Here is a 26,594-nt window from a genome sequence, read left to right on the forward strand (position 1 = left end):
TCTAAGATAAGTCGTAAGGTCAGTATTGCCTCATGTGTTCCAACATTTCTATGGAATCCAAACTGATCTTCCCTGAGGTTGGCTTCTACCAGTTTTTCCATTTGTCTGTAAAGAATTCGTGTTAGTATTTTGCAGCTGTGACTTATTAAACTGATAGTTCAGTAATTTTCACTCCTGTCAACACCTGCTTTCTTTGGGATTGGAATTATTATATTCTTCTTGAAGTCTGAGGGTATTTCGCCTGTCTCATACATCTTGCTCACCAGATGGTAGAGTTTTGTCAGGACTGCCTCTCCTAAGGCCATCAGTAGTTCTAATGCAATGTTGTTTCGGCTTAGGTCTTTCAGTGCACTGTCAAACTCTTCACACAGTATCATATCTCCCATTTCATCTTCATCTACATCCTCTTCCATTTCCATAGTATTGTCCTCAAGTACAATGCCCTAGTATAGACCCTCTATATACTCCTTCCACCTTTCTGCTTTCCATTCTTTGCTTAGAACTGGGTTTCCATCTGAGCTCTTGATATTCATACAAGTGGCTCTCTTTTCTCCAAAGGTCTCTAATTTTCCTGTAGGCAGCATCTATCTTACCCCTAGTGAGATAAGCCTCTACATCCTTACATTGTCCTCTACCCATCCCTGCTTAGCCATTTTGCACTTCCTGTCGATCTCATTTTTCAGACATTTGTATTCCTTTTTGCAAGCTTCATTTACTGCATTTTTATATTTTCTCCTTTCATCAATTGAATTCAATATTTCTTCTGTTACCCAAGGATTTCTACTAGCCCTCGTCTTTTTACCTACTTGATCCTCTGCTGCCTTCACTACTTCATCCCTCAGAGCTACCCATTCTTCTTCTACTGTACTTCTTTCCCCCATTCATGTCAATTGTTCCCTTATGCTCTCCCTGAAACTCTGTACAACCTCTGGTTTAGTCAGTTTGTCCAGGTCCCATCTCCTTAAATTTCCACTTTTTTGCAGTTTCTTCAGTTTTAATCTACAGTTCATAACCAATAGATTGTGGTCAGAGTTCACATCTGCCCCTGGAAATGTCTTACAATTTAAAACCTGGTTCCTAAATATCTGTCTTACCATTATATAATCTATGTGATATCTTCTAGTATCTCCAGGATTCTTCCATGTATTCAACCTTCTTTTATGATTCTTGAACCAAGTGTTAGCTATAATTAAGTTATGCTCTGTGCAAAATTCTACCAGACGGCTTCCTCTTTCATTTCTTACCCCCAACCCATATTCACCTACTATGTTTCCTTCTCTCCCTTTTCCTACTCTCGAATTACAGTCACCCATGACTATTAAATTTTTGTCTCCCTTCACTACTTGAAAAATTTCTTTTATCTCATCATACATTTCATCAATTTCTTCAACATCTACAGAGCTAGTTGGCATATAAACTTGTACTACTGTAGTATGCATGGGCTTCATGTCTATCTTGGCCACAATGATGCGTTCACTATGCTGTTTGTAGTAGCTTACCCGCACTCCTATTTTTTTATTCATTATTAAACCTACTCCTGTATTACCCCAATTTGATTTTGTATTTATAACCCTGTATTCACCTGACCAAAAGTCTTGTTCCTCCTGCCACCGAACTTACAGTAGAAATGGAAAATGCTACTGATCTGCAGTTTTCACAGAATGGATTGGTAGTCAGGGGCTCATACTGTTAGCCAATAAATAGACTGTAATAATACTTTGAAAGTATTTTTTTGTGCAAACATTCACTATTTTAAACGGAACAATGCCTCTTGACATTAACATACTAAAAGTAGGACAAATTCATATGTCAGTGGTGTTTGTAGCAGGATTCCACTATGAGTTGTTTGTGAGATATCATATTTTGAAAAGTTCCCAAATGACACTTGAACAATACCTGTGACTTATACAATACCTGTGGTAACCTGCTCTAAAGAACAACATGAGTACAAACACTAATCATGTGGATTCTGACCAGTAGCGAGACAACTGACCATGACAGTCTGTGTTCAAAATGACCAGCAGTGGTTGGTTGGTTCATTTGGGGTAGGGGACCAAACAGTGAGGTGATTGGTCCCATAGCATTAGGAAAGGATAGGGAAGGAAGTTGGCCGCGCCCTTTCGAAGGAACCTTCCTGGCATATGCCTGATGCAATTTAGGGAAATCATGGAAAACCTAAATCAGGTTGGCCAAATGTGGGTTTGAACTGTCATCCTCTCTAATGTGAGTCCAGTGTGCCAAACACTGCACCACTTTGCTCACTACTGGCAGTGGCAATACATGCTTCCAGTCTCGTATAGAACTACTGCTGCATACGTCTTATTATTTCACCAGAGATGTCCAAGCAGGCTGCAGTAATACGTCATTCCACATCATAGCGTGCAGTTGGTATGTCTTTGTAGACAGTGTCCTTCAGCATTCCCCACAGAAAAAGTCTACAGGCATCAAATCTGGGAACAGGCTGGATAAGGTACAAGTGCTCTGCATCCAATCCAACAATTTGGAAAAAAATTTGTGAAGACATGCTGCAGTACTTCGTGTTCTATGGGCTGGACAGCTATCATGTTGGTAACACAGGTTCCTCTTAGACTGCAGAGGAATGTCTTCTAGCATCTGTGGAAGGAAGTTGTGATAGTTGTGCACGTTCAGTGTTCTGTCTATGAAACATGGGTTTATGAGCTGATAGTTCACTATCCCACACCACATGTTTGCACTCCATGGATACTGATGTTCCACCTGATGAAGACAATGGGGATTGTCAGCAGACCAATAGTGCATGTTTTGGCAGTTTACCTGGCCATGATTGGTAAATGTAGCTTCACCACTAAACAAGATACATGATGCACCTGGAGTATCCTGTCTTAATGCCCATGTACAGAAGTTAACACAATTATCATAATCATTTTCATTCAGCTCTTGATGGAGAGAGATGTGATAGGGGTGGAATCTATGTCAATGGAGAATGCTTAGGACACTTTCCTGGCTCTACAACTTCCTCGTGCAATTGCACAAGAGCTAACATGTGGATCAACTGCAACAGCAGCAAGAACATTAATTTCCCCCTCTTCTGTCATCACTTGTTTCCTTCTCTTATAATTGCCTTGGTGTTACACTAAAATATTTGTGTGATTGGTTGAAGAGGTTGATAAAAATTCCCAAGATGATTGACATCTATTGGGATATATTGATGCATAAATCAGACAAGAATGAACTGCATTCTTCCTACACCCTCCACACACTATGAGGATGTCAAATTTTTCTGAATTGGTAAATCGCATTGTCCACTCATGACCTACTACTTGGACTGTCACACACAGACTGACTATCAAGTCACATTGCACTCAAGGAATACAAGCACACTGTAAGCAAACATAACATCATCATACCTATCAACTACACAGTTTGAATGGCATAAACAAGTGTAACTTTGGAAACTTTTCACAACCTGAAAAATTGTAAACAGTTCACACCACACTCCTATGACAAACACCACTGACATCTTAACTCACCCTACTTTTAGATTGTTAATGTCAGTAGACACTCTTCAATTTAAAAAAGTATACATTTGCACAAAAATACACTTTTTAAGTATTATTACAATCCATTTATTTGCTAACAATATGAGCCCCTGACTACTAATCCATTCTGTGAAAACCACATATCAATAGCACTTTCCTTTTCTGCAGTATTTGTGGGTGCATGTTTTAGGTAATTCTCCCTGTAGGCTGTTAGAGGTCTAGTGCTAGAATGCAAGACTGGCTTACTACCTCTGAATTATAACTACTTTTCATTTTGCATTGTATATTTTTAAAAATTTGTGTACCAAAAAGTCAACAAAACAGGAAATTCACAACTAATAGTATATGGAGTATAATCTTTGTTGATATAATAGTAAGAGCTGGTTGCAAGAATATGCTGAAGAAGATAGTGGGATGGGGCTTAGGGGTAGGGGGTGGCATAACCTGTAATTGGATAAAATATAAATTTTACAAATACCTAAGAGAAAAAGTATGAGTGGATAAGTTATTCAGAAATCATCCCAAGATATATATAGCTTATGTGAAAGCAAATAAATAATAGCAAGGAAAAATTGCAATAAAAAATGAACCATTCTGTTACAGCATAATGACTGTCAGTAGAGCAGGTATTTATCAGCTCTGAAGTGGGTGCTATAGAAAAGTCCCTGAAAGTCCCATGAGTAACCATGAAATATGAGAAATGGGAGGCTGATAATGATAGAAGATGAAGCTGTGGACAAAGTTAGTCATAAAAAGCAGGCAATAGAAGTAGAGAGAAGGTATAAGGCTACAGTGGAGTACATGAAATCAGAAGATATAAGGCAACTATGTGGAACTGAGATGGAAGAAGATGAGAAAAGGATGGATGAATGTACCAGAAGAAAATGTGTATACACATATGTATACTGATGTGAGACAACACTGAGGATGAGTTAGTAGGAATGATGTACACAGCACAGGTACACATAAAATCTGTGTGTATGTTGAGTTCATGTACAGTTTCCTGTGGATTCAGTAACTTCCTGTTTCATATCCCATTTACACTTTTTCTCTTTGATTTTATCATGCATGACATTAATGAAAATAATACTGCACATGAAATGTAATAAAAACTGGGACAGTATTTCTTCATGAGACCAGGGCATGTGGCTTTGCATTAATTTCTCATAACTTCATTTTTTAATTTTCATAACTGGCAAACCCACTTTGAGTTATACTCATGAAGCCAATCACTTTCATGACCTAAAGTTTTGCAAAGAGTGGTTGGTTAAACCTCCAATCACACATTCTTCTTAGGTCAAAACTATGGATAACCTCTGACAATAAATATTGCTGCCACACAATCAACAAATATAATTTGGAAATAAAGACTTAAAAAATCAGCAAGCTAAGAACCACAGTGCTATGAAGATATAGCTGGATGATGAATGTATTAACTATAAATCGAATTTGTAAGCTCTAACAATGGAAAATCCAGGCTGGAATAATTACAATATTATAAAAAGGATAGATTGTTACTCACCATATAGAGGAGATGTTGAGCTGTCGTCAGGCACAACAAAAAGACTGCTAACAGGTGAACATTCAGCCAGAAGACCTTCTTCTAAAGTAGACAACACACACACAAACTCATGCAAGCATGACTCACACACATATGATCACAGCCACTGGCCACTGAGGCATGCTTAGCTGCCTTTTTGTTGTGCCTGTCTGCAATTCAACATCTCTTCCATATGATGAGTAGCAATTTATCCTTTTCACAATACTGTATGTATAAACCCTGCATTAAATGCCATGTTGTACCACTGACGCCTGATATTGAAATCTTTTATTATGGTTACGAATTTCGATTGTTCCTACATCCTAACCACCACCAAGCATACGACATTTTTCAATTACAGAGCCTGTGTTCACTCTTTCAGTAATTCATTTTCATTCATACATCATGTTTCATGAGTCCCATCATTAAAGAGAGCCTTCAAGGATGTGAAACAAGTCAAGTTAATTATTAACATACAGAAGCAATCACTGCTGGGTACTTCTGTAAAGGATACTAACAACAAATTATGACAACCACTAATCTAGTCAAAATTATGATTATGGTAATTACTTTTGCATTATTTCATATATGTAAAAAAATGCTACATTGGAAAAAGTACTACTCAGCTGCTGTTATCATCTAATACTTGAAACAAAGCATTTTAACTTTACACAGACCAATATATACTGAGGATCTATGTGATAAAGATATTTAAGATCATAGAATTTACATTCCTGAGTCTAAGTATTCAAATATATTGTAGAAGGAATGGCTAATGAGTTATTATTTCAATCTGTGTTTAAGTAATTGGAGATTTTCAATTTCTTGCCTTATCTCCTGGCAACCTGATATGGGTTTTCACACCAAAATAAAATAAATAAATAAAAGATTTAAAAAAAACTCCATTCTGAACCTCAGACAGGGATGCATGGTCTGTATGGAAATTATTTATACTTCTAGTATTTCAACTTCTAGTATTGTGAATTACTGAGTTCATCCTAAATTCACTCTTTTCGATAGCTACAAATACCATTGTAGAGTATATTTATTGGCATTTTAAGAGCAAGAATCTCTAGGTTCCTGAGGAGGCTTCTTCAAAACATTCAGTTATCAACTTAACAAAATATTCTTATTGCACTTGTCTCACCTTAGCTGCAAAGCTCCAGAAGGTTATGCCTCAGAATACGAAACATTCACATTTGTGATAAACATGACTAAATGAAAAACTACCTGACAAATACTATTTTATATTGAATTGTATCCAGATGATCTGTTTTATAAGAGATAGTTCAAAATAGGTTAATTTTCTGCATATCACTATCAAAAAAGTAATAAATTTACAGTTCCTGCTACAGCACAACTTCTTGTGAAGCCCAGTTTGGAAAGAGTATGTGCATAAGTGCGCACTGCAAAGTAAAGAGCACCCCTGTGCATGAACACAACGACATATCAGTCTGATTGTAAGTTATGCACTGGTGTCACATCAATTGTTGACAGTCTCTATAAGATACAATGAGGTGACAAAAGTCATGGATATCTTCTAATATTGTTTTGGGCCTCCTTTAGCCCAGCATAGTGCAGCAACTCAATGTGGCGCGGACTCAACAAGTCACTGGAAGTCTCCTGCAGAAATATTCAGCCATGATGCCTCTACAGCCATCCACAACTGCAAAAATATTTCTGGTGGAGGATTTTGTGCATGGCTGACTTCTCTATTATGTGGCATAAATGTTCAATGGAATTCATGACAGGCAATCTAGGTGGCCAAATCATTCACCTGAACTGTCCAGAATGTTCTTCAAACCAACTACAAACAATTGTGACATGGCACATTGTCATCCATAAAAATTCCATCATTGTTTGGGAACATAAAGTCCAAGAATGGCTTCAAATGGTCCCCAAGTAGCCAATTATGACCATTTTGAGTCAATCATTGGTTCAGTTGGACCAGAAGACCCAATCCAGTCCATGTAAACACAGCCCATACCATTATGGAGACACTAACAGCTCACACAGTGTCCTGTTGTCAACTTGGGTCCATGGTTTCACAGGGTATACAGCATGCTCAAACCCTACCATCACCTATTACCAACTGAAATTGGAACCCAACCAACTAGGTCACAGTTTTCCAGTCATCTATGGTCTAACCAATATGATCACAAGTCCAGGAGAGATGCTGCTGGTGGTGTCATGCTGCTAGTAAAGGCACTCGCATTAGTCGTCTGGTGCCATAGACCACTAATGCCGAATTTTGACACTTTGTCCTAAAGGACGTGTTCGCTGTACGTCCGACATTGGTTTCTGTGGTTACTTTACATAGTGTTAACTGTCTGTTGGCACGGACAACTCTATGCCAACCCGTTAAGTGAAGGCTGCTGGCCACTGCGTTGTCTGTAGTGAGAGGTAATGCCTGAAGTCTGGTATTCTCGGCACACTCTTGACACTGTGGATCTCTGAATATTGAATTCCCTAATGATTTCTGAAATGGAACGTTCCATGCATCTAGCTCCAACTACCATTTCATGTTCAAAGTCTCTTAATTCGTGTCATATGTCCATAATCATGTTGTAAACCTTTTCACATGAATCACCTGAGAGCAAAAAGACAGCTCCACCAATGCACTGACCTTTTATAACTTAATGTATGCGATACTACTGCTATCTGCATATGTGCATACCGCTGTCCCATGACTTTCATCACCTCAGTGTAGATGTCTAGTATAGCAACATAGGACCCAGCTGTGGGACTTAGCATTTTACAATAAAGGAACGGGTATGTTTGGTAATGCTGGTGTAATGCAGACACTTCAATGTACCAGTTTTAGATGTGGAATGATTCAAAGTATGATTGTGTAAGATACTGGTAGAAGGCAGGCTTTAACTAATTCATTTACTATGCTATCAACCTCAGCAAGTCATTGTGCAGTATCCATTACTAAATGATTTTCACACTTCACCTTGCTTTGCATTAAGCATTGTTTTGTTTTCTTATTTTGAAATGAGTGAAGAGACTAATCCTGATCAGTTATGCAGTTCAAGCACGATTCTGCAACAGCAGATGTGATCAGTGGTCCCTATGACCATGTGACAGTTCTGTTTTTGCAGAGAAACAGAATGCAGTGTGTTGGCTGGCTGCCCCGATATGGGAAGTGAGGCTTGTTGATCCATACCATTCCCCCCCACCCTCCCAACCCCCACCCCCCCACCCCTTCCCGAGTAGTTTACATTGGTAAGTTTCCATTTGTTTATGCTGCCAGCTCCATGAAAAATGCACTTTAGGAAACAGAAAACAAAACTACTCAACATGTTTTGACCATGACAGGTGTCTTCCTGTAAAGCTTGAATTGAGTTATGTTCAGTTCCATGTCTACAATTAAGTAACCTGTCAGTTCTCTCTATAGCATTGTCAAGTATGGGTCAGCTGGCTGTGAATGTCCAAGAAAGGGCTCTGTGATATACTAGTCAGGCCATTTATGCTACAGATTCGAAATCAGTATTCTGCAGGTTATTTAATTATTGAACTGGCTTGAAAAATAAAGATAATACCAAGGAACAATCTAAATCAGAAAAAAACACTCTTCATTGGGCAAGAAATGCTGCAGCATCTCAGCAGAAATAATAATGCATTGAATTCTTAAATACAGCCAAAAGAAGAAAACAAGCAAAGACCTTCTGAGAGAAAAATTGTCAAAGTTTTTGCAAAAGCAAATATTCCAATCACAAAGTTCTTATCATGGAGAATAAGAATTACTTATTCTCTTTTAGTAGTATTTTTTTCTCCACTGATCCATTTCAAAACATAAGGATTCATCTTCAGGCATGTAGCATGGTAACGTTCTAAACTGGTATCTCAGATCATTTGCTTAAAAATTAATTTTGCCAAGAAACATATGCTAGTTTTGCCAAAAACAGATGCAACATTTTCAGGTCCCTGATTATGACATCGGACAAAATTCAGTGAAAGTGTGCAAAGTATGCTTGCAATGTTGTTTGCAAGTCAACAAAGTCAGTGAGATTTCTTAAAGTAGAACTGTGTTTTTTGGTTAACATATCCACAAGCTGGTGGCGCCTAGTTTATTAACCAATCAGGAACTTCACACATGGAGACTCATAAAATGTGTGTCCCTGATACCTAAATCTGGTACATATATGTAATTTTTCTTTGGCTGGAATTTCATAATACAAGTTTTTGCCATATTAAGGGTTACAGTGCTGGCTGTGAAGCATTTGTAAGCCTGTTCCATTATTCTCCTGCCTGTGTGTGCTATGGTTCTGTTCGGATCTTTTATCAATATACTTGTGTAATCAGCAAGCATTACAAGTTTTGAAGAGTCTTCCAAGCCCTCTGGTAAATCATTTATGTAGCCCAAGAACAGGAGCAGGACAAGCACTAAACTTTGTGCCACACAATTTTTAATGTTTCCCCACTCTGAATTTAATGTTATGCTTGTTGGAACGTTTGCTAATGTGACCCTTTGTTTTCAGTTGTTAAGATATGACTCCATCAGTGCAAGGGGGAAAGCCTTCAATGCCACATCATTTTAGTTTCCCCAGCAAAATTTTTATGATCTATAGTCATAGCCACAGAAAAATCACAGAAAATACCACAAATGTTTGTGAAAGCTGGAACACCAAGAAGGAGACATGTTTCCAATTAAATTTATTTCACAGATTAGGGATATGACAATACGCAAATGATTAGCAGTACAGAACTTCACTAACTGCAGGGGTACATTTGTAGGCACATCCACAAAATATCAACATTGGGTCAGAAAGCTCTTCGAAAAAGGCTTGCATATTCCTTGCCCCATGTGGCTGGGCACTGTCCTGCTGAAATATGGCATTTCAAGCTGCCTGCATCCATCTCAGCGGTTAAGGCTCTAAAACCTCTCTGATGCTGCAGTTGCTGTTCAGATTGCCCTCAGTAGGTATGAGGTGAGATGACATGTTGCAGCTAGTTGTGCCATAAGCTATTGAACTTAAAGAGTTTTTCCACTATGCCACTTAATGATGCAATCTGTCAGATTGCATTCACCATGGCAGCATCTAATGCCTATGCAGCTATCACTGTAGGAAAAGTTATAACTGGCCATTGCAGTCTATGAGACATTGGTTGTTTCTGGTCAATGGAAGCTGATTCAATGGCATGCATACTAGAGTCCTGCATGACCGAGTATGCGAGCACAAAATACGAGATGGGGCGAGCACACCCTAAATGGATAGGCTGCCTGCGCTAGTTCTAGTGACCTAGCATAGAAGCTGTGACCGAATACATAGCACGTAACTTCAAACACATTACACGTGTCATTATCCGTGTGAGACTGCAGCCAGCTTCTCATTAGGGGAGTGTCTCTCTCTGTAATCATGCAGCATGAGGGAGCCAGTGCAGTAAGACCTAAGATTGAAACCAGTGTTTACACACTGAAGGAACGGGAAGGTCTAAAAAGCCAAGTATGGAGTACATTTCTGCTGGTTGTAGACAAAAACAGTGCATTTACTGGGTACGTATCGTGCATAAACTGCTACATATTATTGTGTTTCCAGTTGGGAACTACTCATTTAAAGAAACACAGTTGCAGGAAACCTCACAAAGATACAGCTCCTTCAGGGATACCGGCAGTAACAAAAAATAGTATTACAGCAAAGTGTGTTGCAACGTGTACTAAAGATATGAGACCTTTTAATGCTGTTTCCGGTGAAGGTTTCAGAGAACTAGGCCAATAATTAATACATCTAGGTGAGCATTTTGGAGAAGTTAACATGGCAGATGTCATGCCACATCCCTCTACTATGCGCAGACATGTCAAAGAACAAGCAGATCCAATGCGAAACAGCATAACGCCTTCTGTTATTGCGGAAGTTATTAATAAAACAAGTGCTGCGACAGTTGATACGTGGACTGATTCACATAATCAGGAGCACTATTTGATGCTTACAACACATTGCATTAACACAGATTGGTGTTTTGTGAACAATGTTTTATTTACAACAAAATTCCATGACGTTAAGAAGACGGGAGTAAATATTGTGAAAGAAATTGAAAAAAGGATGGCTGATTGGGACATTTCGCCACACATGTTGCACAGTTTTGTTTTTGTCTCCAACCAGGTTGGCAATGTAGTAAAAGCTTTGGAAAATCACAAAAGTATTCCTTGTGTTGCTCATTGTATAAACACAGCACTTAGCCATACTTTTGATGAAGATAACTTCTTGTTAAATCATGCCACGAACATCGCATCAACAATAAATACTGCAAAATGCATTGTAAGGTACATTAAAAAAAGTGGCCTCTGCTCATCTTTGAAATAATCATTGAAACAAGAGGTCTGCACATGCTGGAACAGCTTGTACACTATGCTGGAATCCTTACACACACAGTATAACGAAGTTGCTGCTTTGCTGATGGAAAAGGACTCTGCTTACAGATTGCAAGGGTATGATAATGAGCTTGCAGGAAAAATTGCACGTTTTCTGAGACCAGTTAAAGAGACCACAGATGAATTAGATGGCAAAAAAGAACTGACTGTCCAGTTAGTTCTTTGGTTTCACAAACTGCAACAAATTTTCAGTGTCAATGACACTGACTGTCAGGTGAGTAATTACTGCAGTTAAAAGCACTGGTTTGTTATGATACCCAATAGATTTATAATTAACTAGTGTAATTGATGTGTACTAACAGATATGTATTTTTTAACAGGAGGTACAAAGGATTAAAAATTGAGCCTAGACTTCTGTTTGTGAGAAGACTGTGATCGCTTCCAGACATAAAACTGCTACATCTTCTATCCATGATTGTATTGAAATATCATTTTTCTTTCCAAGTGCTTTATGAATTTAGCTGTGTCACGTACTCATTCTTGGAAACGTTACTTTTGTATTAAAAGAGAGAGTGACAGAGATAAATACATTGTGTGTGTGTGTGAGAGAGAGAGAGAGAGAGAGAGAGAGAGAAAGAGAGAGAGAGAGGGGCAGACAGACAGAGAGGCATTGGATTTGTACAGTACAGTGCAGCAAGCCGGGGTGAGGCGAGGTGAGACGTCAGTGGTGACCGTTCATGCTTGGTTATCCGCATGTCCGAAACCCGGACAACAGACATGGGGCGAGTACGTGACCGAGCCAAGTCGTGTGGGGCCAGACACGAGCGGCTCAGTCTCCCCATCAACAGATGAGCTGCGACCAGTCAAACATTGAGTGTTGCTGCACTCTAATGCATACCAACAGCCCAGCCCACATTAGATGACATCAAACTGTTGACACAGACATGTCCACACCCATTGAAGTGCTCTAATGTTTAGCCAACACTGTTTTCTTGACCATGGGGACAAGATGATGGTCATTCTGTACTGAGGGCACTTTGTGTGGTCTGGTGCTTGCTTGTCACTGTATACTATCCTCTTCAATCCACTGGTCCCACACATGAATCGTGGTTGTAGCAACTCACCCTGTATGAGCCTCACTGTTAATGTATGACAAGCACATTTCCTGGGGATCAATCATTCTCTCCTCTTTGAACTCACTCACATGCTGATATTGCATATTCTGTCATCACTAAGACATACTGGCATTTGCTTGCATATTTCCACTTCATGTCCACAACTGAGCATGACATAGCACTGACCTGCCAAATCATGAAAAGCTGAAACTTCCTGGCAGATTAAAACTGTGTGCCCGACCGAGACTCGAACTCAGGACCTTTGCCTTTCGCCGGCAAGTGCTCTACCATCTGCTCTTACGCTTATATCCAGGCCAGTTCTCTGGAAGCTTAATAACTTTTATGGTTCCACTGTTCTACACATCCTCCATGTGTGGAATGATTCAGACCATTCCTTGTAGATGTTGCAACTTCCACAAATAGTAACTTATATTGCACTCTAAGAAGAGAAGCCTTTATGTAATCCATTCTGAGCAGTTGCTGAAAGATTAATTTCAGACAAATGGTTCAGTATTCTGTTGTTAGTTACTTTCTCACAATTTCTGAGAAGGAGTGAGATTGACCTGTAATTAAAGGTTAGTTGCTCTTTTGTATATTGCTGTTACTGTGGCATTTTTCAGTCTTTCAGGAAATACATTCTGACTCATCTACTGATTACAAACATAATTCAAGAGTGGTGCTGTCAAGTCAGCTCTAGATTTCATTACTTTAGTTGAGATACCATCATAGACAGTTAAGTTACTAGTTTCTGGTGATCTATTGATTTTTGTGGTCCCTCTAATTCATGGCTTGCCAAAACAGATGTCTAATGGTGGAGTATACATTATTTGTCTAAGTAGTGGATCTGCTTTCAATGGACAGTTCTTTGTCTCTGTGTTTTCAGTTACTTTAAGGAAAAATTAATTGAATTTAGTATCCAATGGCTTTAATTTTTTATCATCTGTCACACTACTAATGTCATTTGGGGGTTCAGTACCATTTATCTTGCCAAATTTATTCATTTCATATTGAAATTTTGAATTTTTTGTGTGTATAGTATATAGTTTTTCCCTTTTTGAAGACATGCTGAAGAATTATGTGATATTGCTTATAGCTCATTTTTAAGTGTTGATTAGACTTAGTCCTTTGTGTTGATACATACATGATGTGCTCTTCATAACATCAACAATATGAACTGGGCAACAAAACTCAAGACACAGCATTGAATTATTGTTCAGAAGATCCAACATGCCAGTAATATAATAGCGCATGAAGTTGTCACTCAGACATCTAATACTGATGCAGTTCCAAAGTTAATAAGACTCCAGAGGTTGGATGTGTTGCACTACTATATTATTGATGCATGGGTCTTCTGAACAACATGTAAGTTCTATCTATTGAATAATGCTGTAACGAGTATGTTTCAACATTATGTAGAGTGAAGTCAATCATATTGTGCATGTGCGTGTGTCTGTGTATGTGTGTGTGGTGTGTATGTGTGTGTGTGTTTTCAGACAAATACTGTCACAGAAAAACAGCTTGTGGCTGATGATGATTAGTAAAAATAATAATTGATAGAAATAATTAACTGGTGGTTATGTAGGTATAGCATGAAACCAGCCATTGTTTTTGAATCTGATACAATTTATTGTCCCATTAACTAGTTTTTCAGCCACTGCAGGTTCATAATCTGATGCAGGTATTACAAGAACATTATATCTTGGATCAAGTGCAGCTAGATGCTAGAGCTATGGAAGCTACGAAACCAGCAGAAATAATGGAAATTTAGTTAAGAAAATGTTTATGAAATTAACAAGTCTACAGGCCCACGGAAACTAGTTAAGGGTAAAATATGTATCAATTTCAAAAAGTGACTGGTTGCAATTCCTCAAACATAACCACCAATTTAAATCACAGTTTCAGTTCATCATCCACAATGGCTATAAAGCAATAACAAAGATTTTGATTGTAGCTGATGGTAGTACAACATCATTTTCAATAAACATCTGCAAGCTGTGGGGCACCAACTACTGAAAATGTATAAAAGTTTTTTTTTTAAATGAATGTTGGTAATAAACTCAAAATGAAATACATACTTCTCTCCAGCAAAAAGAATTTCAATAATACTTCTTATCAATAATGTTTACCAATTATTTCATATACTCACAAGATCTATCTGTAAAATATAAGTTTACATTCAGCTCTTTCATTAGTGTATACCTCACATTTATAACTTTGCTTACCTACACACATGTGCAGCTTAACATCCCATCTGTATCCTGGAATGCATTTGTTGTAACGGGGACTTGGTTTGTTTGGTAAATTCTGGCAATAGTAAGCACCTTCTGTGTTGACACAGACTGAATACCTTCTGTCACAAATATTTGGGCTTACAGCACATTCATCCACATCTGGAAAAATGTTATAACAAATATAATAAACTATTGAACTTGAAAGTATTATTGCAAATTTATTTGTGTATACTGTGCAGTAGAGCCGATCATTGGGGAGAACTCTAAGGAATGTGTAATAAATCAAAATATAGATTACCATGGGGATGTAACCATGATAACATGCTACTGCTGGATTCAGTAACTATCATTTTCACAAAAAGGCAGCTCATGTTATTTTTTAATGACAGTTTTTATATTCCATTTATAACTAAACAGCTACAAAAAGTGCTGAAGGGGTAAAGTTTTCATGTACTTTATGAACAGAGACTTATTTACAGTGAACATTGTTTCTCGCAATGATCAAAGCTTTCCAAACATGACATCCAAACATTCCTTTAATTCATAGGAGGAGTAACTAACATAACATTTTGCATTTAGTTTTGAATTTATGGAGAATCCTCATTCCATGTCTTACATTGGTGGGCTGTATGTAATTTTTGAACACGAAAAAAGGAACTTTTTTCTGGATGGAACAATATGTAAAATAAATAACCACTCACCTAGAGCAGATGTCTGTGGTGGATAGAAACATGCAACAGAAAACTATTTATATTAGCTTTCAAGCTCTTGCTTTTTCTTTCATGGAAGTGAATACTCGTGCACAACCACACAGACAACCAAATGCATACACCCATCCAAGCAAGAGTTCGAAAGCTATATAAATAGGTTTTCTTTTTCTTTTCTTTTTTTCCATGTTTCTATGTGTCTCACATGTGAGCCACAAGTGAGTGGTTACCTTCACTTTATTTTGCATACTTTCCTTTTCCTCTCAATTTAATATGTTTATTTATTGGTATGTATGAAAGCGTGAAGATGAAGTAATATGATAAACAAATAATTACTGTATCTATTAGGTGAGTAAATGAGACATACACTCAGGAAAAATTTGTAATGTATAATTCACCAGTTTATGGAACTGGAGACATGAAAATCAGATTATTCAGTTAGATAAAGAGATGAGTATTTTGATATTTGCAGGTTTCCTAGATTTCTATGTTTAATAAATTGTCCTAATAAGATATTATGTTGTGATTGGTTTGTAGTAGATGATGTGCGATAGGTTGGTTGATCTGGGGGAAGGGACCAAACAGTGCGGTCATCGGTCCCATCCCATTAGGGACGCATGGGGAAGGAAGTCAGCCATGCCCTCTCAAAGGAACCATCCCACAATTTGCTTGAAGCAATTTAGGGAAATCACAGAAAACCTAAATCAAGATGGCTGGACACGGGTTTGAACTGTCATCCTCCAGAATGTGAGTCTAGTGCTAACCAATGCACCACCTCACTTGGTGATGATGTGGAATAATGTAATTTAATACTGATAGATCACTGGCTATGATGCTTCTTACCCAATCAGAAGAGAGTACATTCATGCACATTTTGTGGTCTAGAAAAGTGCTATGTGCAGGCCAGAAGACATTCAGAGCTTAGCCATCATAATAATGTAATAGTAGCTCTGAATGTGTGTAATAATTTTGTGGTATTGTTAGTTGAACTTGACCTTAGTGTGCTGTAAATTGATCACAGATGGTTGATAAAGACAAACCCGCAAAATTTATGATTTTATGCTTCAACTTTAACTTTTTGAATAACTAAAAATCCCATGGCAAGTTATACAAGTCACAACTGAGAACTGAACATTTGAAGACACAGATTTGGATAATACAGAGTGAGCATTGGAAAAACATCGATCATACATTTATAAAGATTCCAGCAAAAGTTTGGTTAAATACCATAATTTGAGTATTATGAGTAACTGTAAATGTGTGTGTATGATGAAACTGTAACTTCACATTAGCACTGGCTTGGCCATGTTTTGTATCAAAGAAGTAACAATATATTGAAGTTTTCACTCACAAACTATCCCTCAATCCACAGCTCAGCTATCCTGAAACTAGAAAAACTTTTGATGTAATCTTTAGAGGCAGTTACTATGACTGGTTATACTACAGCTCAACCAGTGATGGAACATTGTTTTTTAATTTGTTAGGTGTGAACTGAACTGTTGAAGAAGAAAAATTCAGTGAAAGGTGAATCAACATTTCCTGTAGGCAACACGTAACCACACCACTGCAATGTGTCTAGTCTCTTAGGGAAGAATGTGAAAGCAACTGAAGATTGTGGTGCATGTTGTAACAAAAATGTCTGTCATCTGGACTCCCAAGTGATACTTGGATGAGGAGGGTGAGAAGACTAGCTTTGTTCACAGATTTCAATGAAGCTCACAATTTGCAGCATTGTACCCAGAACTGATCATGGTCCCTGGTTCTCAGTTGAGTGGAAAGATTCAATCAGAGACTTTTCAGGTTCTGTGACAAGCTTGGCTGTGACTTCCTGTGCTTGCACCATATGGTTGGGAACCGAAGAGTCCTCCTACATGAGTCCATATGTACACTCCACATCAGAGGCTGCTACCCAGGTAACTGACTATGTGTGGGGAGCACATAATGGTTTTCCAGAATATTGAAGGGCATCTCTGCTATCATCTGCAGAGGAATATTAAGTGGAATCAGCTGAGCTGAGCCAAAATGTGTACTGGACCAGAATTCGAACACGGGATCTCATGCTTTCTAGGAAGGTGCAGTAACCACTGTGCCATCTGGGACACAGCAATATCACAACTGCACAGACTATCTCAGTATGCCTCATGGCCGATCCACACCCCCATCGAGTGCAACCTATCCACAGTCCCTGTCCACTATACTCCTGTTCGCTACTTACAGATTCCCACAGGAGGTCAGACATATTTGTGCATTCACACTGAAGAAAAAGGATCCCTCACCCAGCCAGGCTTATCAACTATTTGAATGCATGGTGTCTGTTCCTTAGAAAGAACAGACACCATGCAGATCCAGCAGCCGTGAAACACTATACATAAATTGAAGGGAAAATGGGTACCGGATTCAAACCCAGAATCTCCTGCTTACTAGGCATGTGTGGTAACCACTTTGCCATCCAGGACACTGTGTTATTGAAACTGCGCAGGCTATCTTGGTACACCTCATGACTAAACCACATACCCATCGAGCATCACCTATCCACAGCCCTGTCCATTATACTCTTGTTCACTACTTAGAAATTTTCACAGGAGCTCAGACATATTTGTGCATTTGTGCTGAAGAAAGTGGATCCATTGCCTAACCAGGCTTATCAATTATTTGAATGCACAGTGTCTGTTTCTTATAACAAACAGACGCCATGCAGATATAGCAGCTGTAAAACACTATATGTCAATTGAAGGGTGATCACTGCTATCAGCAGCAGCGAGACATTAAGCAGAGAGCAGGAGATCCCAGATTCGAATCTTCGTCTGGTACACATTTTTGTTTGTTGTAGCTCATTCCACTTAATGTCCTACTGCAGCTGATAGCAGTGATTCCCCTTCAATTACACATAATGTTTCACAGTTGCTGGATCTGCATGGTGTCTGTTCTTTCTAAGAAACAGACACTGTGCATTCAAATAATTGATAAGCCTGGCTAGGCAATGGATCCACAGCCATTGGTTAAGAATTTTCAACTGTCAGCAGATATTTTAACCCCACCCAATTTTAACTCAGTCAATGTGAAATGTCAGCTATCTTTATTGCATCAAAATATTCGAGGACTGAGAAATAAAATTAATGAATTAACTATCTGCATAGATGAATTAGAGTCTTCAAACCCAGCTGACATAATCTGCCTCTCTGAACATCATGTGACCACTGGTATAGAACTTTTAAGTGTTACAGGGTTTAGGTTAGCATCTCACTTTTGTAGATCAGAAATGGAGAAAGGAGGAGTTGCCACATTCATCAGGAACTGTCATAAATTTAAGAACATAGACATTCATAAATTTTACCTAGAACAGCATATGGAAGCGTGTGCAACAGAATTAGATTTTCACAAAAAATCCTTCATAATATTAAGTGTATATCGAGCACCTGCAGGTAACTTTAATCTGTTTGTAAACCACCTTGAAGCTGTACTGGCCCATTTAACAACCAAAAACAAAGAAATAGTGGTTGCTTGGTGATTTCAGTGTAGATTTCCTTAAAGGCTCTCCCAATAAGAACTTATTTGAGTTAGTAACACTATCATTCAACTTAATTCCCACAGTAAAGTTCCCCACTAGGATAGCCACTTGCTCACAAACAGCCATTGATAATATCTTTATAGAAAAGTCCAATGAACAAAATTATATTACAAAACCAATAGTCAATGGCCTCTCAGACCATGACATGCAGTTCCTTCTGTTAAATGTTAATACTGAACAGGATACAAAATCTGTTAAATCTGAGCTCAAGAGGGTAATCAGTAAGCCAAAAATTGATTATTTTAGGACACTCCTCAGAGTGGGTTTGAAGACTCTAATTCATCTATGCAGATAGTTAATTCATTAATTTTATTTCTCAGTCCTCGAATATTTTGATGCAATAAAGATAGCTGACATTTCACATTGACTGAGTTAAAATTGGGTGGGGTTAAAATATCTGCTGACAGTTGAAAATTCTTAACCAATGGCTGTGGATCCATTGCCTAGCCAGGCTTATCAAGTGTATATCTGGACTGATGTTTACAGTGCTCATGGCATGAATGAAAAATATAACATTTTTAGTGCTTACCTTATTCGAACACTGCTTTCCCCCAAAACTTACCAAGGTTAGAGCAAAGTCTACAAAGAAGCCATGGATTACTCGAGGAATAGGGGTATCTTATAAACCAAAAAGAAAACTGTATCTGTCAATCCGAAACATTTCCAATGTTGATGCTATAGCACGTTATAAGAAATACTGCAAAATATTAAAGACTGTAATACGGATGTCAAAGCAAATATATTAAAAGGAAAATATAGTCATATCAGATAACAAAATAAAGACAATATGGGATATAGTGAAGGAGGAGACCGGTAGAACCAGACATGAAGAGGAACAAATAGCATTAAGAGTAAATGATACATTGGTGACAGATGTGTATAGTGTTGCAGAACTTTTTAACAAACATTTTATAACTGTTACTGAAAAGATGGGGTTGTCAGGTTCGGTAGATGCTGCTTGGGATTACCTTAGACCAGACATTTCAAGTAACTTCCATAATATGAATTTGACCCTCACTACCCCAACAGAAATAATGTCCATCATAAAATCTTTAAAATCAAAAACATCTAGTGGGTATGATGAAATATCAACAAAGTTAATTAAAGAATGTGATTCTGAGCTAAGTAACATATTAAGCTATCTGTGTAACCAGTCGTTTATCAGTGGAATATTTCCTGAATGGCTGAAATATGCAGAAGTTAAGCCACTGTTTAAGAAGGGAGATAAAGAAATAGCATCAAATTTCCGTCCAATTTCACTGTTGCCAGCATTCTCAAAAATTTTCGAAAAAGTAATGTACAGTCTTCTTTATAACCATCTTATCTCAAATAACATACTGTCATAGTCACAGTTTGGGTTTCTAAAAGGTTCTGATATTGAGAAGGCTATCTACACTTACAGTGAAAATGTGCTTAATTCATTAGACAAAAAATTGCAGGCAACTGGTATATTTTGTGATCTGTCAAAGGCATTTGACTGTGTAAATCACAATATCCTTTTAAGTAAACTAGAATATTATAGTGTAACAGGAAATGCTGCAAAATGGTTCAAATCTTATATCTCTGGCAGGAAACAAAGGGTGTTATTAGGAAAGAGACATGTATCAAGCTATCAGGCATCATCCAACTGGGAACTAATTACATGTGGGGTCCCACAAGGTTCCATTTTGGGGCCCTTACTTTTTCTTGTGTATATCAATGACCTTTCATCAGTAACATTGCCAGATGCCAAGTTTGTTTTGTTTGCTGATGATACAAACATTGCAATAAATAGCAAATCAAGTGTAGTCTTAGAAAGATCAGCCAATAACATATTTGTGGACATTAATCACTGGTTCCTAGCCAATTCTTTGTCACTAAACTTTGAAAAAATACACTACATGCAGTTCAGAACTTGTAAGGGGTGTCCCAAGAGTATATGTCTAACATACGATGACAAGAAGATAGAAGAAGTGGACAGTGTTAAATTCTTGGGATTACAGCTTGATAATAAATTCAACTGGGAGGAGCACACCACAGAACTGCTGAAGCGTCTTAACAAATCTCTGTTTGCAATGCGAATTTTGTCAGACATAGGGGATATAAAAATGAAAAAGCTGGCATACTATGCTTACTTTCATTCCATAATGTCATATGGGATTATTTTTTGGGGTAATTCATCAAGCCAAGCTAAAGTTTTCCGGGCACAAAAACGTGCAGTAAGAATTATATGTGGTGTGAGCTGAAGAACATCCTGCAGAAGCCTGTTTAGGGAACTAGGGATACTAACTACTGCTTCCCAATATATTTATTCCTTAATGAAATTTGTCATTAAAAATATATCACTTTTTCAAACCAACAGCTCGGTTCATGAATTCAATATGAGAGATAAGAATAATCTTCACAAGGATTTAAAGTCACTTAGTCTAGTACAAAAAGGTGTGAATTATTCAGGAACACGCATTTTCAATAACTTGCCAGCAGCCATAAAAAGCTTAACAACCAATGAAATTCAGTTTAAGAGAAGCCTAAAGGATTTATTGGTGACCAACTCCTTCTACTCCATTGATGAATTTCTTAGTAAAACCAACTGATTTGTATATAAGTACAACATAACTTCTGCACAATTTCAGTGCAGTAATGTGTTCATTGAAAATTTGTGTGTGTGTGTGTGTGTGTATGTATAATCTAACTTCTGCACCATTTCAGTGCAGTAATGTGTTCATTGTAAATAAGTATTATAGTAGTTGTATTACATGTTTATTACCTTGTAAATAAATAAAAAACTTTTTTATTTTAAATTCAGTGCATTAGTATTTGTAAAATGACTCTTAGTGTTCATTAAAAAATGACGATCATTCCACTTGGGACCTGTGGAATGGTACATTAGCTTATTTGTTTTAGTTGTAAATATTTGTCGTGTATTGTTGTTTTTCTGACATGTTCCACATCCTGGAGGACCTCCTCTTAGTGTTCATTAAAAAATGACGATCATTCCACTTGGGACCTGTGGAATGGTACATTAGCTTATTTGTTTTAGTTGTAAATATTTGTCGTGTATTGTTGTTTTTCTGACATGTTCCACATCCTGGAGGACCTCCTCTCTACGGATCAATTGGAATGAAAGTAAATCTAATCTAATCTAATCTAAACTTCAGTGGGAATTCCTGTGGCAATCTTTAAGTAGTGAACAGGAGTATAATGAACTGGGACTGCAGATAGGTGGTGGTCGATGGGAGTGTGGACCAGTCGTGAGGCACACCGAGATACTCCGCAAAGTTGCGATAATGCTGTGTCCCATACGGTGCAGTGGTTACCACACCTACCTAGTAAGCATGACATCCTGGGTTCAAATCCTAGTCCAGTACACATTTTCACTAGTCAATGCTGATTCCACTTAATGTCCTGCTGCTGCTGATAGCAGTGATCCCCCTTCAACTTACAAATAATGTTTCCCAGCTGGTGAATCTGTGTGGTGTCTGTTCTTTCAAAGGAACAGCCACCATACAGTAAAAAAATTTTTTTTTGAGAATAAGTGACTCTCCATCCAGATAATGATAGCAGTAGGGGTCCTGGAAAAGTCAGTATAACATCGAAAGAAATGTCCGCTAAAGGTAAGAATGTTAAAATCCTAATGATTAACTACTGACACATTTGCAACAATGTAACAGAGTTTGAAGCACTTACAAAAAGCTGTGGAGCTCACATAATATATTATGTACAGAAGACTGGGTAAAATCAAAACCGATGGCAGTGCAACATTCAGGGAAAATTTAAGCATACATTGAAAGGATAAACAAATGGTAAATGAAGGTGGTGTATTTGTTGCAGTACACAACAAATCCAAACCCACTGAGATAGATACCAAAATTGCATGCAAGATTATCTGGATATGATGCAGTATCAAGTGCAGGAATGAATTTATTACTGGATCCATCTATCCATCGTCAGACTCACGTTCACTGGTAAGTAATTTTCCCTGATAATACTGTCATTATTGGAGGAGACTTTAATCATCCAAAAATCAATTGGGAAAACTACTGTTTTGTAACTGTTGGGCATGACAAGGCATCCTACAAAACATTACTAATGCATTCTCATAGAACTACCTAGAACATATTGTCCAAAAGTTCAGTCATGAGGGGAATATATTGCACCTAGTGGTAACAAATAGGCCCATGTCCTCATAGAAACTGGTATCAGTGACAATGAGGCAGTTGTAGCAAGAATGATTACTGAAGTACAATTGTCAACTAAACCAAATAGAATGATTTACATTTTCAGCAATGTAGATACAGGCAGCAGCGCATATTTCAATAAGGAACTCAAAACATCCAGCTCTGGGTAGAATGATGTAGCAGAACTGTGGTTCTGGCTTAAAGGAATAGTTGATTATGCACTGGATAGATATGTACCCAATAGAATGGTTTATGATAGGAGGGTTCCTTCATGGCATACAGTCACTGTAAAGAAACTTCTAAAGAAACAAAGAGTCCTGAATAATAGGCTCAAAACAAAGCATAGGGTTATAGATAGGAAAATGCTACATGAAATGTGTTTAAATTGCAAGAGGGCAATGCATGAAGCCTTCAACAACTACCATAGCAGAAAATTATTCAATAATCTCTCACAAAACATAAAGAAATTCTAGTCATATGTAAAGGTCGTTAGTGGTACCAAAGCTAGTGTCCAGACGCTCATGGAAGTTAATGGTAATTGAAACTGTGGGTAGCAAAGAAAAAGCACAAACACTTAATTCAACTGTCTAATGTTCTTTTACAAAGGAAAATCCATGAGTATTGCCCCAGTTTAATTCTCATACCAATGCGCCAGTTTAATTCTCATACCAATGAACAGATGAGCAAAACAGATATTAGTGTCGCTGGTATTGAGAAACAGATGAAGCTATTAAAACAGAACAAAGCTCCAGGGCCAGATGGAATGTCTATGAGATTTGATACTGAAATTGCAACTCAGTTATCCCATTTTAATTATAATCTACCATACATCCCCAAATAGAAGAAAGTGCTCAGTAGTTGGAACAAAGTGAAGGTCACACATTTCTACAAGAAGGATAACAGAAATGACCCAAAGAACTGTTGTTGACTATCCTTGACAATCACTTGTCAAATTTCATAACATATTCTGAGCTCAAACGTAATTATGTATCTCAAACAGAATGATGTCCTCCAGAACAACCAGCATGATTCTGAAAACACAAATCATGTTAAACACAGCTCACATTTTTCTTTCATGATGTCCTGAAAGCCATGGATCAGGGAAGTACGGTAGTTGTAGTAATTCTTGATTTCTGAAAAGCTTTCATTTGACTCAGTACTACACTTGCACTTATTACCAAATATATGATTGTATGGCATATCAAGTGAAATTTGGGACTGGATTGAAGATATCTTGGAAGTAAGGACAAAGCATGTTATCTTGGATGGAGCACTGATAACAGATGCAGAAGTAACCTCTGGTGCCTCTCCAGGAGACACTACCTGGATGAAGCACTGTCCATGTGGGTGGAAAGGCTTGTGTATCTGTGAGAAGCTGAAGGCTATACCGAAGGTAGAAGACCAACTGCTGGAAAGGCTGTAGCTGATAGATCAGGTGAAGAGTGTCCCACAACATCCTGTCTTCCTTATCCACTCCTAGTCCTTACCCAATTTCCTTTTCCAACCCAAGGTGCGATGTGATCCATGCCAAGGGGTGCATGACACATAGGAAGATGTGTTGCAAGCGGAGCCTCAGGGGTACCAGGCGACCTCCCTGAGTAAGTAGCCCTACACTGCATGGGGTTTTCCTGGTGTGGACCATGTAGATCCCGAAATCTCGTGGACAAGATGGACATGAAAAAAAAATATTAATAATAATAATAAACATTTAAAACAAACTGAGGGGCTAACTGAGACCTCAGACACCCAAACATTGGGGTCAAAACCAGTGGAATACACTCCCACTACTGAATCTGGGTCAAGACCTGAACCAGTAGTGGGAACTGTAATTGAGAAATTGGACCAGATCAAGATTAAAGCCTTGTCTGGGGCCCAGAAGAGGAAATTCCTCAGGGAACAGAGACAAAAGGAAGGGTGAGAATGGCTTCCCAAACACAAGTGGAGGAGGGTAAGAATGGCTTCCCAAACACAAGTGGAGGGAATTAAAAGGGCTTGAGCCCAAGACCCCCAAGAAAAAACTGTCTCAGGTTGAAGGGGATATGCAGACCACCACAACATCGAAGACAGGTAGCAAGAGGATAAGGAAGGAATCCAGGAATCCCTCCTCCCTGGATAAGCAAGCCCAGAAATAGTTGAGGCAAGAAAGAGGGAAACAGACCTATAGTACTGCAGTCTTGGTTTTTAAGGTGGCAGTTATCCAGGAAGCTATCCACTGGAAGCCATCACCTCGCAGCAGGAGGAACTTGTACAGAATGCCCTCTTTGGAAAGATTGGGGGCTGCACTGGTCCAGGACCCAATTTCATGAAGATCTATCTAGATTGTGGTGCCCTCATTTTTTTCTGTGAAGGGGTGCACACAGTGGAATGGCTTAAGGACAAGGTGCCCATGATATCCCTGGGAGAGGATGTGAAGCTGGTGGTCAAGATGGCAGCATAGCTTCTTAAGACTACAAAGGTATCAACATGGGTGCCAAAGATCCTTAAGGATGTCTCTATAAAGACTCTGTTTGAGAAAATAAGGATCCAGAACCCAAAAGTCTCAACAGGGGACTGGAGAGTAATTAACAAGAAGGCTGTACTGGAAGGACGAACCATGGTGGTGGAGGTCGGATAGAAGTACTGTGAGACAAGACCTGAAATTGTTTTTAGGGTTCACACAGGTCACTGTCAGGGAAATCAAAGACCTCAGAGGCAATGATGGCAGCAAGATGGAGACTGGAGGTGCGGCAGATTAATCTGCAGCACAGTAAAGGGGCTACTGCTCCCCTGAGCCGCTGCCTGGGGAGACAGGAAGTGGACGGGGCCCTGATACAAGAAACATCCTTATATAAAGGGGGCGTATCAGGCCTCAGTGGCACTGGTAGTAAGTTGATTTATGCTAGAAATCTAAGAAACTCCTCCAGAACATGCATCTATGTAAGAAATGGAATTTCTTTCATGCCAGTGATGGATTTGTGGTCCAGGGACCATGACCATCAGGATGCTGCAATGTGAGGAAGGTATCACGAGGGAAATTGTTTTAGTGTCAGCATACCTTCCTTATAAAGCCAGCTCTCCTCCTCCGTTGGAGGTGAGGAGACTGATAGAAGCTTGCCAACAGCAAGGTGACCTACTGTTGGTTGGATGTGATGCCAATGCCCACAACCTAGTGTGGGGCAGCAAGGACACCAACAGTAGGGGTGAGTATCTTCTTGAATTTCTATTGTCTCACATCTTTTAGGTCCTGAATAGGGGCAATGAACCTACATTCAGGAATAGCAGAAGGGAAGAAGTAATTGACATAACCTTTGGTTCCATGATGATGGGCAGCTATGTCACACAATGGCATGTGGCGTTGGAGCCATCCTCATCAGACCACATGTACATTAAATTCAGGGTTGTAATGGGAATTAGACAGACCATGGCCTATAGGAATCTCAGGAAAACAGGCTATGAGGCATAC

The 26,594-nt window shown here is 38.5% G+C and overlaps 1 protein-coding gene across 3 annotated transcripts in view; it reads right to left on the reverse strand.

The window, feature by feature from the left end:
• Positions 1–26,594, reverse strand: part of LOC126248378 (fibrillin-1-like) — a 647,044-nt gene that overhangs the window by 186,876 nt on the left and 433,574 nt on the right. For 2 of the 3 annotated variants that reach the window (XM_049949314.1, XM_049949313.1), the window contains one exon: positions 14,712–14,879. The exons of the other annotated variant lie outside the window; for it this stretch is intronic. In XM_049949314.1, the coding sequence (XP_049805271.1) occupies positions 14,712–14,879 (168 nt within the window). The remainder of the gene's footprint in view (positions 1–14,711; positions 14,880–26,594) is intronic. 3 annotated transcript variants of the gene reach the window in all.

This window comes from Schistocerca nitens, chromosome 3, assembly GCF_023898315.1.
Source record: "Schistocerca nitens isolate TAMUIC-IGC-003100 chromosome 3, iqSchNite1.1, whole genome shotgun sequence".
In the NCBI taxonomy this organism is placed as follows: Eukaryota; Metazoa; Arthropoda; class Insecta; order Orthoptera; family Acrididae; genus Schistocerca; species Schistocerca nitens.